The sequence below is a fragment of the Dermacentor albipictus genome, chromosome 5 (assembly GCF_038994185.2).
Source record: "Dermacentor albipictus isolate Rhodes 1998 colony chromosome 5, USDA_Dalb.pri_finalv2, whole genome shotgun sequence".
Taxonomy (NCBI): domain Eukaryota; kingdom Metazoa; phylum Arthropoda; class Arachnida; order Ixodida; family Ixodidae; genus Dermacentor; species Dermacentor albipictus.
Window position 1 is genome coordinate 47,542,363 of NC_091825.1, and position 13,611 is coordinate 47,555,973.

Here is a 13,611-nt window from a genome sequence, read left to right on the forward strand (position 1 = left end):
ATTATTTGATTTCCAAAATTAACGAAGGCAGAGTTAACAAGGTCTTACTTACGTGATCCGTTGTTTTACAGAAGGAGGCCCTGAGGAAAAACTGTCCAGGGGCTTCCAGAAAAAATTTGAACCGCTGCATGTCCCCTGCTTGGTATATTGCACATTTTATGTCCTGCATTTGTGAAAGGACTCGGCAACAATTTCAAACGGAATGGTGGCCCACATCTAGACTAACCAATTCACTAATTTGTCCTGTGAAGCATGCAGTTCTTCAGAACGCCTAAACCACTTGATGTTACTAGTTGCTGCTAGCTTAGCATGTAAAATAACTGACCTTTTGAATGAGCTTTCAATTTCTAAGACTGGAAGCAGCATGTCATATTTAGGCTATGTGAGAACCCCTTTGGTCGCCATTTTGCTATGGCAGTGTGAGAGACACTGGCTAGGCTGGCTATGGTGGTAAGCTGTTGGAACACCGCCAGCGCGGTTTTGGTTTTGTATCTGACTGCATCATACAGGCAATTTGCCAAAATTTCTTGATAGGAAGGCATTCATTAGCCTAGGGATATACTATAATTACAGTAGAAGCTCATTGAAATGATTTCCTTGCATCAACAAACGCAGTCGAAAACACATAAAATGACCCAACACTTCTTTTTTACCTGTTGATATGTTCCCAGAAAACATGGATCCTTTGGCAGTAACCTTCAGTACATCGCCAAACTGTGATCGTATGACACGTGTTCCGGCCGCTAGATCCCATGTAAACAAGAAAAGCCGCGCGGTGCACCCGTTCGAGAACTGTAGCCACGCGCCACAACAGCTTCTCCATGGTACTCACCCACCTGTGTCATGTGAAAATACCAGCGCGCCACTCAACTTCCTATTTCATCCAGTACCAGCAGATCTCGCGAGTCATAGTACGCCGATTTCACGGATATAGGCCAGCCCTATTGCGAAAAGCATCTTCATCTATCTGTGTCACAGTGCACATGGCGTAGTGCCATCGGAAGTGTACTGCGTTCTTTTACTGTGTGCTTTTAATAGGCAGTAACAGGCTGCCAATTCCTTCTGCATGTGGCTCGAAGTGAGCGCCATGTTTCGCTCTGGCGGCACAATATTCTGGCATCGCCCACCAGCTTGACATCGTTTTAGTTTTCCGTCGCTATCTTAAAACACTACGCAATAGAAAAACAACAATGCATGTCTCTGGCCACTCACGCCCAACCAGCTTGATGCGTTTTGTCGTCTCGAGCCGCAACAATTCGCGTCACACGAGAATGTCGAATTGTTCTGCCAATGTGCTCTGTCTGAAGAAGCTGCTGACCCAGGCCTAATTATGTGTCTCTTCGTCAACTTCGCGTCCCTGGCTGAATTCGAGGAGCGTAAATGTAAGCAAGCCGCAGAAACCATAATGTGCGCCTGGTGCTGCTCGGGTCGTATCAGCTGGGCCTGTGTCGGTTGTGGTACAATGATTTGTGCAATGCTTTGCATTATGTAGATCTCCTGATTCGTAAAAATTTTGTGGTGGCTTTGGATCGCACTTTTTCCTGGTTAGTATATTATTCCTTGTGTTTTTTCCCCAAAACGTATCAGTTCTACTGTTTTCATTGTGAGCTAGTGTTGCTTGAATATCTTCCTAGGGTAGGATGAAAACGGGCATTTTTGGTCTGAGGTGATGCCTTTGATAGATTCACTGTCCTCTAAGTGCCACCAAGGCAGATGCTTCCGCTATTTGAGTCACCATCTGGTCACCTTCTGGTCACCATTGGGGTTAGGCGGGTGTGGGGTTAGGTGTGTGTGTGCTGACCAGTAAATCTTGATTTATCTGGAGAAGGCCGATTTCAGGATTGAAATGACGAACATTTGAGCCCATAGAAATCTGTGGGACATTCGGTCGGGACTGAATTAACTCTAATCAATTGACAGAAGCCTACTGAATCGGAAATGAAGATAATGGCTTCAGTCAAACTGAAGTGTGTTGCTGTTTCTGTCTGGCCTGCGGGGGCATCAGTGTGAATTTGAACCTTCAGGTCCACAATGGCGCTTTTATTGGTTGCAGTTCATGGTGGATCACAACCTTCATGGCATGAGCTTTGTACGTGTGGAGTCGTTCAAGTTCCGGCGGCCACTGAGCTGGGCGCACGACGACAGAAGCAAGGCCCTCGGTAGTGGACCTGGCATCTGGAGCCTGCGAAACCTGCCCGTGTGAGTCTTTGCTTTTTTCGGTGACTGCTCTTGAATGCACTTGAATCTGGCCACATCGCCACGTAGACGTTGCTTTACATCATGTGATGACTACATGAGCCTTCGTTTTCTTTTTTTGCCAGCCATAGTGGCTTGGTGGGGGCTATGGTGTTGCGCTGCGAAGCGCAAAGGTGCGGGATAAAATCTTGGCTGCAGCAGCCACGTTTTGATGCCTCTTGTCTCAAAAATATGGGTAAAGAAAACATAATTATGACTACAGATAAAAAATTATTGTAAAGGATGTTCCATAACATTTTTTGTTTTACTAACAGCAGGATTGGGCGCTTTTGATGGCGAGCTTTCGGTTGCATCAAATCGATGATAGGTACCATAAAGGTTATGCAGGTTGAATGCAGATTTTAGAATATACTGTTAAACCTTGATATAAAACTTCAATGTAATGAAAGTCTCGATAAAACGAAATATTTAACTCTCAATAACTTGTTGGCCATAGAACAGCATGTGCTTAGAACCCTAATATAATGAAGTGTGTTTATGTAACAAAATTTCACCACCGCCACAAAGTGGAGCAGCCTCATGCTCTGTAGTGACTCGTGTACTTATTTATCCTTTTCTCAGGGTCTGCATTTCGTCCACTAACAACTTAAAGGGACACTAAAGGGAAAAATTATTTCTTCTGTGTCAGTAAATTACCTTTCTACAACACCAAAAACACCACTTTTACAATGATAAGACGTTTGGTAAGCCAGAAAAAGTGCAAGAACGAGATACGGGTGGTGATGCCTACTTAAGTTCCCGCACCTGGTGGCTGTGAGCTCTTGGATTTTGATGGCATCTTCTAGGGCCTACTAATTATGTTTAGTAGTACAGATTGACTACATTGTGTTCTAAAGAAACCAAATATTAAACATGGCAAGTTTCGGGAACCATTACTCAGCCAATGCGGCCCAAATGCGAAAACATACTTTGGAATTCCTGACGTCACGCTGACGTACCGGCGCTAGGGTTTCGGCGCGAAATTCAAATACTGATACTTGGACCTTCATTTTCTCATCTAATAATCAAACTATTTTTTTTACATGACTGCCTGCAGGGCTCTCAAACAATTCTTCATTAGTCTAAACTGATTTATTGTTTCGCTTTAGTGTCCTTTTGAAGTTATCGCTCAGCACAATATGTGCATGCATGATTGGAACTTACTGGAATGTTCTATCCATTTTCTGTTGTCATGGAAGTTTGTGTAATCTGATTGTATGCACGACGCGAATTCTGTAGTACTTTCTGGAAAACACGTGGGCATTAGCGATTACTTTGGAACCTTCGATGACTTATGTATAAAAGCCGACGAGCTTGACCGGCAGATCTGATTTTCAATGGTCGTCGACTGTGTTTGTCGCTATCGTGGTGCTTTGAGCGTACCATGTTTTTCTGGCCACAGGTTTGCCCAATAAAGCGTTTGTTTCGCCATTCACAGTTTTGCTACTGTGTTCCGACCGTCACTGCCACGCGATAAGATCCCACCGCACTTGCTTGTGTGCTTTGGGTGCGAGTGAAAATCTGCGAGGGAGAGCTGAGAAAGATGGCAGCTGCTGTTTTCCCGTGCTAGCAAAGGGAAGGGGAAGTGTAGCGAGCTCACAGTAAAGTGATTAAGCGCACGTAGAGGAGGAGCAGGGAGAGGCAAGTAGATGCCTCTCCCTGTTGTCTCTTTTTCTAGCTGAGCTGTAGCTGCGCAGGGCTGTCAGTGTGGTTGAGTTTATACGCAGCCTGAGCCTTGTTTTAGAGGTAATGTGCTGCGTGTGCTGAGACTGGATGAGGTCGAGATGGTGTGGCGTCATGTGCGCTGTCTTCCTGCACTTTTTGTGTTGGGGGTTGCGTAATCTTGAGATTGGGAGACGTGCTGAAGCGAGAAACAGACGAAGCATTTGCTCCTCGCTGCTGGCACTTTTCATGATAGCGTTGTCCCACTGTGAGCAACACTATATCAGTTGTGGGGGCAGAGTGGATGCGAAAGCGTGGCTGGCTTTGCTTCGTACCGCCGATGTGAAAATATCGTCGACACGGCGTGAAACTGTATCAAGTTCAACAAAATTAATTTTTTTCTCAACCAAAACCAAGTTTTATTTTTTCTGATTGCTTGATAATTTGGAAAATTTTGCGACCCCTTCCATTTAAAGAAAATGTTTTAGTGAATGTATTTATCGGCATAAAAGGTAATAGTTCAATAAAATGAGATCTTGATGTAATGTATCTGCCAATTTTACCGTCTTCGTTATATAGAGGTTCAGCTGTATTCATTGAAAGGCATTGCACTCACTCTAGTGTGTTCTCAGTTTTGAAGAATAAGTGTTGCAGGGTCCCTTTAAGTGTTTCCAGACTGTAGAGAGGCACCATGTTTTCAATCTTGAACCTGAAAGTACTTGCAACATACACTACATCACAGCTGTGAAGCAGTGTTATGATTATGGTAGACTATCGCATCACGCAATGGCTGAGCGATGGCCATGATTTTAAATATGCTGCAAGAAAGCGTGGGCAATCTTTAGAGTTCGTTTTTCCCCATGAGTGCCTGCGTAATAGCTGACTTGCACATTGCTAACAGCATTGTCTTCTTTTCAAAAGTGTGGGTTACTGGCCTTGTGTTGTGAAACAGCGAGCTACTCACAAGGACTTTTGGAAGTTGTATGGATTCTTAGGGCTTAGTGACACTTCAGCGTGCTAAAGTTAAATATTACACAGCTTTTACTTCAACTTTCCATATTGTTCACTGATGGCAGCTTCAGTTGCTGCTGGCCTTCGTTTCACTGGTGGCTCTTTTCAGTGATGAATGAATGATTCCATATACTCTACAGGGAGCAGTTTGGAGACCTGGAGAAGCAGACGACATGCGAGCTGGAGCTGGACTGCTGCGCAAAGGATATCCTCAATGCCAGCGACAAAGGTGCCATGGCCTGAGGGCACCAGTCCCGCTTGATTAAGTGGAGTTGGATTCTATTCCAACAAGCTAGTTGCAAAACTTGTCCGTTGCTTGGTTTATAATTCGCTGAGCTTGTTGGCATTCAATTTCTTTCGTTGGGGAAAAGTGGCACCTTGGTGCCTGGCCTACATGAGCTGTAGAGTTTCCTTAAAAAAGTTTCTAGAGAAAGATCAAGTACTAGTGTCTTTGAGAACTGCTAGTATGGCAGTTGAGACATTATGAGAGCTATGAGTATAGCATATGGATTTGCCTAAACTTTGTCCTTCTGGCTTCAAAAGGCTTTGTGACATTGCACCTTGATCATTATGAGCAAAATATGTATTGTCCAAGACATGGTGTCTATGACAGGTTTCTGTATCTGCAGTTACTTCTGGTGCATGCAGTTAGCAAAAGTGTAACCTGGAAGGTCAGCTTTTGTTATCTAAAGAGGCCTCGCCGAGGCCAGGATTTGGAACCTCCCATTGCATTAACATTTGCAGGCACAACTTGAAATCAACTAGTGCAAGACAGGAGTAATTGGAGATTGCTAAAACAGGCCTTCGTCCTGCAGTGGCCATAAAGATAGGCTGAAGATGATGATTACATTATAAATGCAAAAGATTCTCTGTGCATGTGAAGAGACACTTGTTTGCTTCATGTGTATAGGAAAATATAATTGCTGAAAAATTTAAAAAGACAATTCATGACAAATAAATAAAAGCACAAGGGCTTCTAAAGCCATAAGCACGTGGACAGTCCATCCACTCCCCATTATTCCTATGGTTTCTGAATGATCACAGCCCTCTATTTCCCTCTTGTATTTTTAGCATGAAGCTGTTATGTCACGAGCATTCTGCACAGTTGCATTTTCAGATGCTCTTGACAGGTGCATTCATTTAGATGTATTGCTCTAGTTAGAAAGGAGAAGAACAACTCAAAAGCTATACCATTAGGCCTGTTTAAAGGCAGTGTTGTGTGATGATGAAAGAAAAAGGGCAACTGCATCGATCCATCATTTCTGGTTTGAAGCAGTTTTAACAAAATGAACGTAAACGGCACATTATTCATGACGTGAGCTTTCATTTTCATTGCTGTCATACGCGCTGAGTGCCAATTGTGTCCAGGCGCTTCTGCTTTGTGTCTGTCTTGTTTGTTCTTGGTGCCGTTGCATTGAATTCTGAAACAATGCACCAACATTGAGTTACTGTATACGCTCCCACAGGGAGCAGAGTTGTGTGTGGGTCTTCAGTTTGCTGCCTCGCACTTCCATTTACCAAGTGCAGTCACATGGTTCAATAAGCACTCATGCAGTGTTGAGAAGCTGCCACTAAGGCACAGATACAGTCAACTATTGATTTTCTGGACGGCCGGCTTTTCGGACGTGCCCCATAATTCGGGCGCCTTCACGGCGCCGCCATGTACCCCATAGAGACAATGTATAACAGCGCCTGAAATTTCGGATGCAACAACCCTTCGGCGTTCGATTTTCTGGACATTTTGCGAATACCGTAGCTTCAAAAAGACATTATCGAAGCTACCACCTCCGCCACTTCGATTACCTCACCGCTTCGAACAGGCGCTCTTGCACGCAGCTCTGCTGGCAGCCGTAGCCATCACCACGGCAACACTAGGCCTAGCTGCTTCGATGTTCGCTACCAAGCTTCTACCTGTTTGGTGCTGTGTTTTTCATTGAAAGAATCTGCCGCTGTTGGCAATGGTGCTGACTCCTCATTCGTAATCCTCGCCAATGGCTTCTAAGCTCTGAAAGCACGACGCGTTGCATCATGTCTGTTTGCAAAAGTCATCTTCGCGTCTATACAGCAGTGTTACGCGGTGAAGCAAACCCAGAGTGGCAAGGGGCAATTGTCATGGGACACAGTCTGTATTCCTTAATTATACACGCGTGCACCCGCTGTCTCCTGTCACAGTACGAGCATGAATACACCTAATAAGTGTACTGGCAGGCCTTTAGAGGTATTTCGGATGTGCCTGTGGCGGCTGTAGCCTTTGGGGGTAGTAAAAGGCACGTATTCATTTTTAGGGCTGCTCGCTTTTCAGGACATTTTTGTGCCCCTAGGGAGTTGGATTGGACGTTGCCTGTAGATATACTAGTTGCTAATAGCAGTGCCACAGCATCACAACATTTTGATGCATTCTTCGCCGACCCATGTCCAGATGACTACTTCCAAAATTAGTCTGTCTTGATTTTTGTTCTTTCTTTTGTACTCGTTAAGATTGATTGGCATGTCAAAGATGTCAGATGTCAAAGGATCCTGGCTAAGCAGTGTCTCTGCACATGTAACGGGAGATTTTTATGCATTCAGAAGAAATCGAGCCACCACCCTTGCCGAGTTGTGTTTTGTTTGTTTCCCAGCTAAAGGGTGTTGACCATGCAAGTAGTGCGAGTTCGCCATGATTGATGTTGGTGTGACAAGCTTGGCTCCTGTGAATATGACGTGGCTTTCCCTCAAAGCTTTGGCTCGTCCTGCATGCAAGATGGTGGACCTCTGCGCAGTTCTGCTCACTCCGGGAGTAAACATAGTAGCCCTACACCAGTGAGCCTGCTTGTCTTTGTTGATGCCGTTTAACGTGTTGGGTCGCAGCATGTTGTTGTTGCTGGTTGTGCAGAGGCACTGAACCCGGGACTGGCAGCTCTATGGCAAGAAGAAGAGGACCGCCGGCAGGAGCCAGTCTCGTGGGCACCCCTCTCGCTCGGTATGTTGTTGAAAGATTGAGTTGATCTTAAAGAAGCCATCTGCAACAATATTTTACTTTGACTGAATTCGTTATGAATTACTAGTTTGTGGTTTTGAAACAATACTGGTGAAACTGCAGAGGTGGTCATTTCTATTTTTATTTTTTTTATATTGCTGACAGCCTTTACGTGGCACCTAAGCAAGTGATGTGGTCACCTGGTGGTGTGTGAGTGTTATCCAAATCCCAGAACATGGCCTCCGTGATTTTGGCTTTCGAGATTGGACACACAACCAATCTCGAAAGTCGTGCCCAGAAGTCAATGTCCGAGGTCCTGTATCATTCTTGGCGAGTGGAATTGATGTTTTCTTGAGTTTTTTGTATCAAACACATAAACTTTTTGAATCTTTCATAATGCATTCACTCTTATATCAAACATAAAGTTTTGTGTGAGCAGTGATCTATATCTAAGCTGTCTGAAGCAAGAATTGTTATGCAGTCCGAGATTTCATTATATATCTAGCCCCCTTTTAAGAGGTTGCTTTAGCTCAAGACCAACTCTCTATTACACATTTCAAGCACATGTCAAACAGAGAAAGGCTTGCAATTCGCTGTGCAGATCTGAATTAAATTCATTACATTTACCTGACAAACGTTTATTAAGGGCCTTAGATGGCTCATGGGACGAAAAATCCAATGTTCATTGTTACCCACCCCGTCCAGTGTTGTGGCACCAAAATTTATGGCACCAAAGTTCAGAGTCGAACCCTCGCCCTTTGTTAGGAGTTGAATCCACTACCTCTGGTGTTAATAGCGCGAATTCGGTCGTTAATTCTTTTAAAAGAAAGCGTGAAGCCGAGGTAAAGAAGAAGTGTCAGCATGACCTGTCGTTTTAACTAAGGCAAACATAATGAAGGCACAGTTAATTATTATAATTAGGGTACTAGAACCCACGATCTTTGGTGGGAGTCGAACCCACTTGGAGAGATGGGGGGAAACCGGCGATATCTCCAAGTTGGGTTCCAATTGACATCGTTAAGTACGATAGGTAAACCCACTACATTTGGTGTTAATTAAGGTAGAGTTAATTAATGCATGGTTAATCAATATATGATTCATTAAGACACTCAACCCTGCAACCTTTGGTGTTAATTAGGGTGAAGTTCATTAGAGCACTGTTGATTAAGGTAGATATTTAAGGCACTCTAACCCGCAACCTTTGGTGGGAGAAAACAAGTACATAATAGGAAATAACAATGTGTTAGAATGAAAATGTGAAGTAATGCAATGAATGTTTCATGAGTGGGCTGGCTTTCACCTTCATTGTCTTTAGCGTATGCTTAACCTGAAAGAACATGGAAAAAATGAAGTGTCAGTTTTATACAACTCTAACACTGCACCAAAAATGGAGTGTGCAATTGTGCAAACTATATCTACAGCTGTAAAATGAAAAAAAAGTTGGTTGCCTCGCTTCTTATTCTTTTTCTTGATTTATACATGAGGCTGTCATTACAGACTCAACCGCATGCATGTGATATTTAAGTGATAGCGATGAGTAACGATGACGATCAACAAGTTCGGCTGCCACGGAGTGTGATCTCTTGCCGTTGCTTGTTGCATCACCAGCTTTTGGCAGCGTAGAAAATTTTGCTTGTTTCCTGGAAATCTGCACAGTGGCTTCCACTGGTTAGCATGATTGCATAACAACATGGAGGCACTCAGGCTACCTATTTTGGTCCCAAAGCTGCTTGGGCCCCTTTGTGACAGCAAGAAATAAATGGTAAAAATCAGCCTGTGCTTAGTTTCATGTGGCACCGAGGACAAAGTAATAGCAATCTTTTGTTGTTAGTATTTTGATTAGCAGTTTTGTTTTCCACCTATGAGATGGGACCACAGCGTCTAACATTGGTGATGTGGAATGCTTTTTCTCTGTACTCAAGTGCGGTATGAAATGATGGTATTAGAAAGCTATATCTAGTGCACCCTAGTTGAAAGCATCGATCTCGTGGCACATTTGCAGTTGTTTTACAGGTGTGCGATTGTAGGCAATTGGATAACAATGTAAATTTTTCGGTAGCTATTATCATAATTTTGTGCCGATGTGGTTGTGCTACATCATGGTATGGCAGGGTCCACTTATAGCTTAGCTTGCTGCCGTTGCTTGTGTATCGAATACGTGTTGTCGCTGCACAAGTTTGCGAATAGGATATGTTCACAGCTAACTGAAAGTTGTTGCATTGCTCACCTCAGTTTCCCACAAGACTTCTTCAGAACATTTTGGTGTAGAGTAGTGCATTAAAGAAGGGTGGTAGAAGCTAACTTGGAATCGTCCACTACCCTGCACCCTTGTGGCTAAAATGCAGTTTTCGGACATTGAAGCAATCGTTGCCTTGCACTTATCACGCAGAGGATGTTGGCTTCCCCCCTACTGAGAGCGAGCGGTTCTACCTGGCCAGACTCGACAAGCTGCTTACCAGGCCAGCCATGGATGAGTGAGTGTCACTTGCTGCATCAAGCTTAGCTGATCGATTTGTGCAGTTGCACCCTAATTGCTGTGCACTTTTTAAAGGCGGTTGTGGTTTTGTTGACAAATTTGTGTTTGTTTTAATGTAGACCACGTTCCCCCCGTCTAGGTGTTTTTGCTTCTGTGTACCACGTCAACACTAAACGGATGTGCTGCACTAAAATGCGCCATAAATTCTTCGCAAGTGCAGTTCTTTTTCACTGTCTGCTACACTCAGGCTTGGAGGCGTCAGTCAGCCTGGCATACCGTATAGTTACAATCGTTGGGGTTCAGAAAATGATTGTGTAAAAGCGGGGGTAAAGTCACCTGTTGGAACAGAGAAGCCACCTTGTTCTGAAGGACAGATTAGTTGCGAAGGTGGTACTCAATTTTCGGATTGGTAATACTTAAAAGAAATACGATTGACTTTCGTTAATTTGGCCCTGATGGGACTGACGAAATTGATCAAATTATCCAACAGGTCGAATTAAACAAGATGATGAAAAAAAAAACTGCAAAGCACACCACTGATTAATTTGGCAGTGGTTGCTCGATTCCTACACGCTATCAATTCAAATGTGTGCCCACTTTCTATGTGTGCAAAGTAGAAAACTAACACGCATCCTATTTTTAGCAAGAAAAATAGGCAAAGCTCTAATATATGTTGCACCAAGGTGGCAGGCTTTCTAAAGCCAGCTTTGCCACATGGTTATTTTTGAAGTCAGCTTTGCCTCAGTACAGCAGTGTTGTGCGGCAAAGCATTAGAACACAGTTCTGGTTTCGTATTCGATTGCACTGCGCAGGCAATTTCCTGCCAAACTTTCTTGGAAAAAAAAAAGAAACGTGTTAGAATCTGGCAAATACCATATTCAGACATTGTGAGTTACCATTCATCATTGAACATTTTGTTAGGGAAGGCCGCAAATAGGCATTTCCGATGGCAGGCTGCATGTGTAAAATACATTCACCGTTTCTTAAGCTCCGCTGAGACGTGCTGCTGCTAAAGTAATCATTATTGGGGTCACCATAGGGGTCACACACATGCATGCTGACTGGTCATGTTCGAATTATTTGGCAAAGGTTACTTTTAGGATTTAAATAATGAAAATTTAGGCCCATAGAAATGCATGAAAGTTTGGGCCCATAGAAATGCATGGGAGTCAGCCGGGACCTTCGTTTGGGTTCGAATTAACAAAAAAATTGAATTAATTTGAGTCAAAAATCTAAGTCTACGGCACTACGAATTTGTTTTTGGGTGTCTGACATATAAATGGCTTTGTATTTGCTGAATGCTTCAGGCAAGAATGTATTCTGTTGATGCAAGTTCTTGGTTAGATTGCAGTGCAACTGTCATGAATTTAATTTATGAAGCAACTCCTGCAATTTATTTAGTTGTGCAGGTCTCAGCAGTTTTGTACATTCTTATGCACACCAAATTGTGTGAGTGAGAGTCGCACCAACGGCAAGGTGCCTCAATGATAGGCTCCATGAGCATGATCACAAAGTGCGCAAATCAGTGCAAGGACACCTAGGGATCAACTGCCATGAGTTCAGTTGCTTCGTTTTGGCCAAAAATCCCAAGCTTGGAGATTATGGAGGTAACCACAATTTATTGCTTGGGGAACCACTGTGGTTGTGTTGCTTGGATGGCGCTTTTACAAAGTCATGTTAAATTGCATTGGATATGTGGTCGCAGTCATTTTCTCGATTTATGTGGATTTCCTGAATTTTCATATTTTCACGCATTGCTTAGTTGCTGCTCTTTGTATCTTGGTTCTGTAAACAGTCAAGCATGGGTATCGTACCAACGGTACGAAATGATGTGTATCTACAGAATAAGTTCCAGTTAGGAATTTACAATGATGTCTATCCTTTCACGCTTCTTGTCTAACTTTGTGTGCCTCACCATGATAACGTATTCCTGAAAGCAATCAACAGAGATTAGGATGCATGCATTGTCTCTGATTCCTTTTGCTGCTGTGCTTTTGCCGGTGCAGTGAACAGCTAGGTGTCCACAGCAGTAAGCACTGTGTGCGAGCATGTGTTTTTTCTGTAACCTCTATGTGGTTCTGAAGGGTAGGCTCAAAAAGCCAGGGAGGGCATAGCCATGCTGCTGGTGTAATGATGTGCCGCACATTTCTTGTGGTTTTGCAGGCAGGAGCTAACGGGTAGGTGGGCATGTTGGTGGCCTGCAGAGTGCGCACTTCCCTTTCTCATCCCTTCTCTTGGCCTTAGGCACCGGCAAGCAGTCCAGAAAGAAGCACCACTCCAGGCTGCTGGACACCTCCCACGGAATCTGTTGAGTGTTTTCTCCACACATTTATTTTAGAGTCCCAGCATAATGCACTGACTTGACTTTATGTCAGGTTCCCTTCGTTTTGCTCCATGCATTGTGTCTATTACTGTGCTTTTTGTATGTGCTTCTTATGCTTTTCGGGCTGGTACATACACCATTGAATTTGTAGTGTACTGGGCCACACTGAAGGTGCCAAATTGTCTCTGGGGTAAGAATTCAATAAAATAAAATTTAAATAATATTGTGAATGAAGTCGACTGGAAGTTAGCATGCTTGCCTTTACCTTGTCTTCTTGTTCCTGTTCAGTTTAGTGCTAGTCGCTAGCATTCAACGTGTGCGGTACTAGAGAATTGCGGGATGGCTCTGCTTGTGACTCGTGACGTGCGCAGTGGACAGTCAGGATGAGGCACTGGCCGAGGCACTGGCACAGGTGGCATCCAGCTGGCACCAGGGTGCAGACGAGGAGGACAGCATCCTGGGTAGCCTGCCAGCGCTCGACAATGTGGTCGACGAGGAGGACGACAATGACGTTGAGGACATGTCCCAGGTACGGCTTCATGGGGACGGGCCTCGTGGAACTGAAATTATAAAGCTCATGCTGAGTTGGTCTTGATTGTTGTACTGGCTATGCGATAAGGACTAAGAGCCCCCAGTGCATGCTTGATTACATTACCGTGTCCTCACCTACACCCCCCACCCCTCCTCTTAGCGCGCGCTTGATCCTCTTTTTCCCTCGTACTCACAGCAAACGGCATGTGAGGCACACTGTAATGCACTGGGACTTCATACTTAACCTAGGCTTTTTCATGCACGTCGCATGCCAAGTCTTTTTCAGTGCAAACCAATTGACGGCTTTGGTTTTGCATGCTGTACCGCACAATTGATCCGGCTCTATTAGCGGCGAGAACTTCGAGTGGCGCCCTCTCGCGAGTGACGTCTCGGCCAGGACGTGCTTGCTCCGGCTCG

General features: G+C 44.2%; 1 protein-coding gene across 4 annotated transcripts in view; it reads left to right on the top strand.

Moving 5' to 3' along the window:
* PolZ1 (DNA polymerase zeta catalytic subunit) overlaps positions 1-13,611 on the top strand; it is a 169,754-nt gene that overhangs the window by 48,439 nt on the left and 107,704 nt on the right. For all 4 annotated transcript variants that reach the window (XM_065428509.2, XM_070538369.1, XM_065428506.1 and 1 more), the window contains 7 exons: positions 2,054-2,199; positions 5,049-5,137; positions 7,781-7,867; positions 10,254-10,338; positions 12,504-12,517; positions 12,585-12,647; positions 13,035-13,192. In XM_065428509.2, coding sequence (XP_065284581.1) covers positions 2,054-2,199; positions 5,049-5,137; positions 7,781-7,867; positions 10,254-10,338; positions 12,504-12,517; positions 12,585-12,647; positions 13,035-13,192 — 642 coding nt within the window. The remainder of the gene's footprint in view (positions 1-2,053; positions 2,200-5,048; positions 5,138-7,780; positions 7,868-10,253; positions 10,339-12,503; positions 12,518-12,584; positions 12,648-13,034; positions 13,193-13,611) is intronic.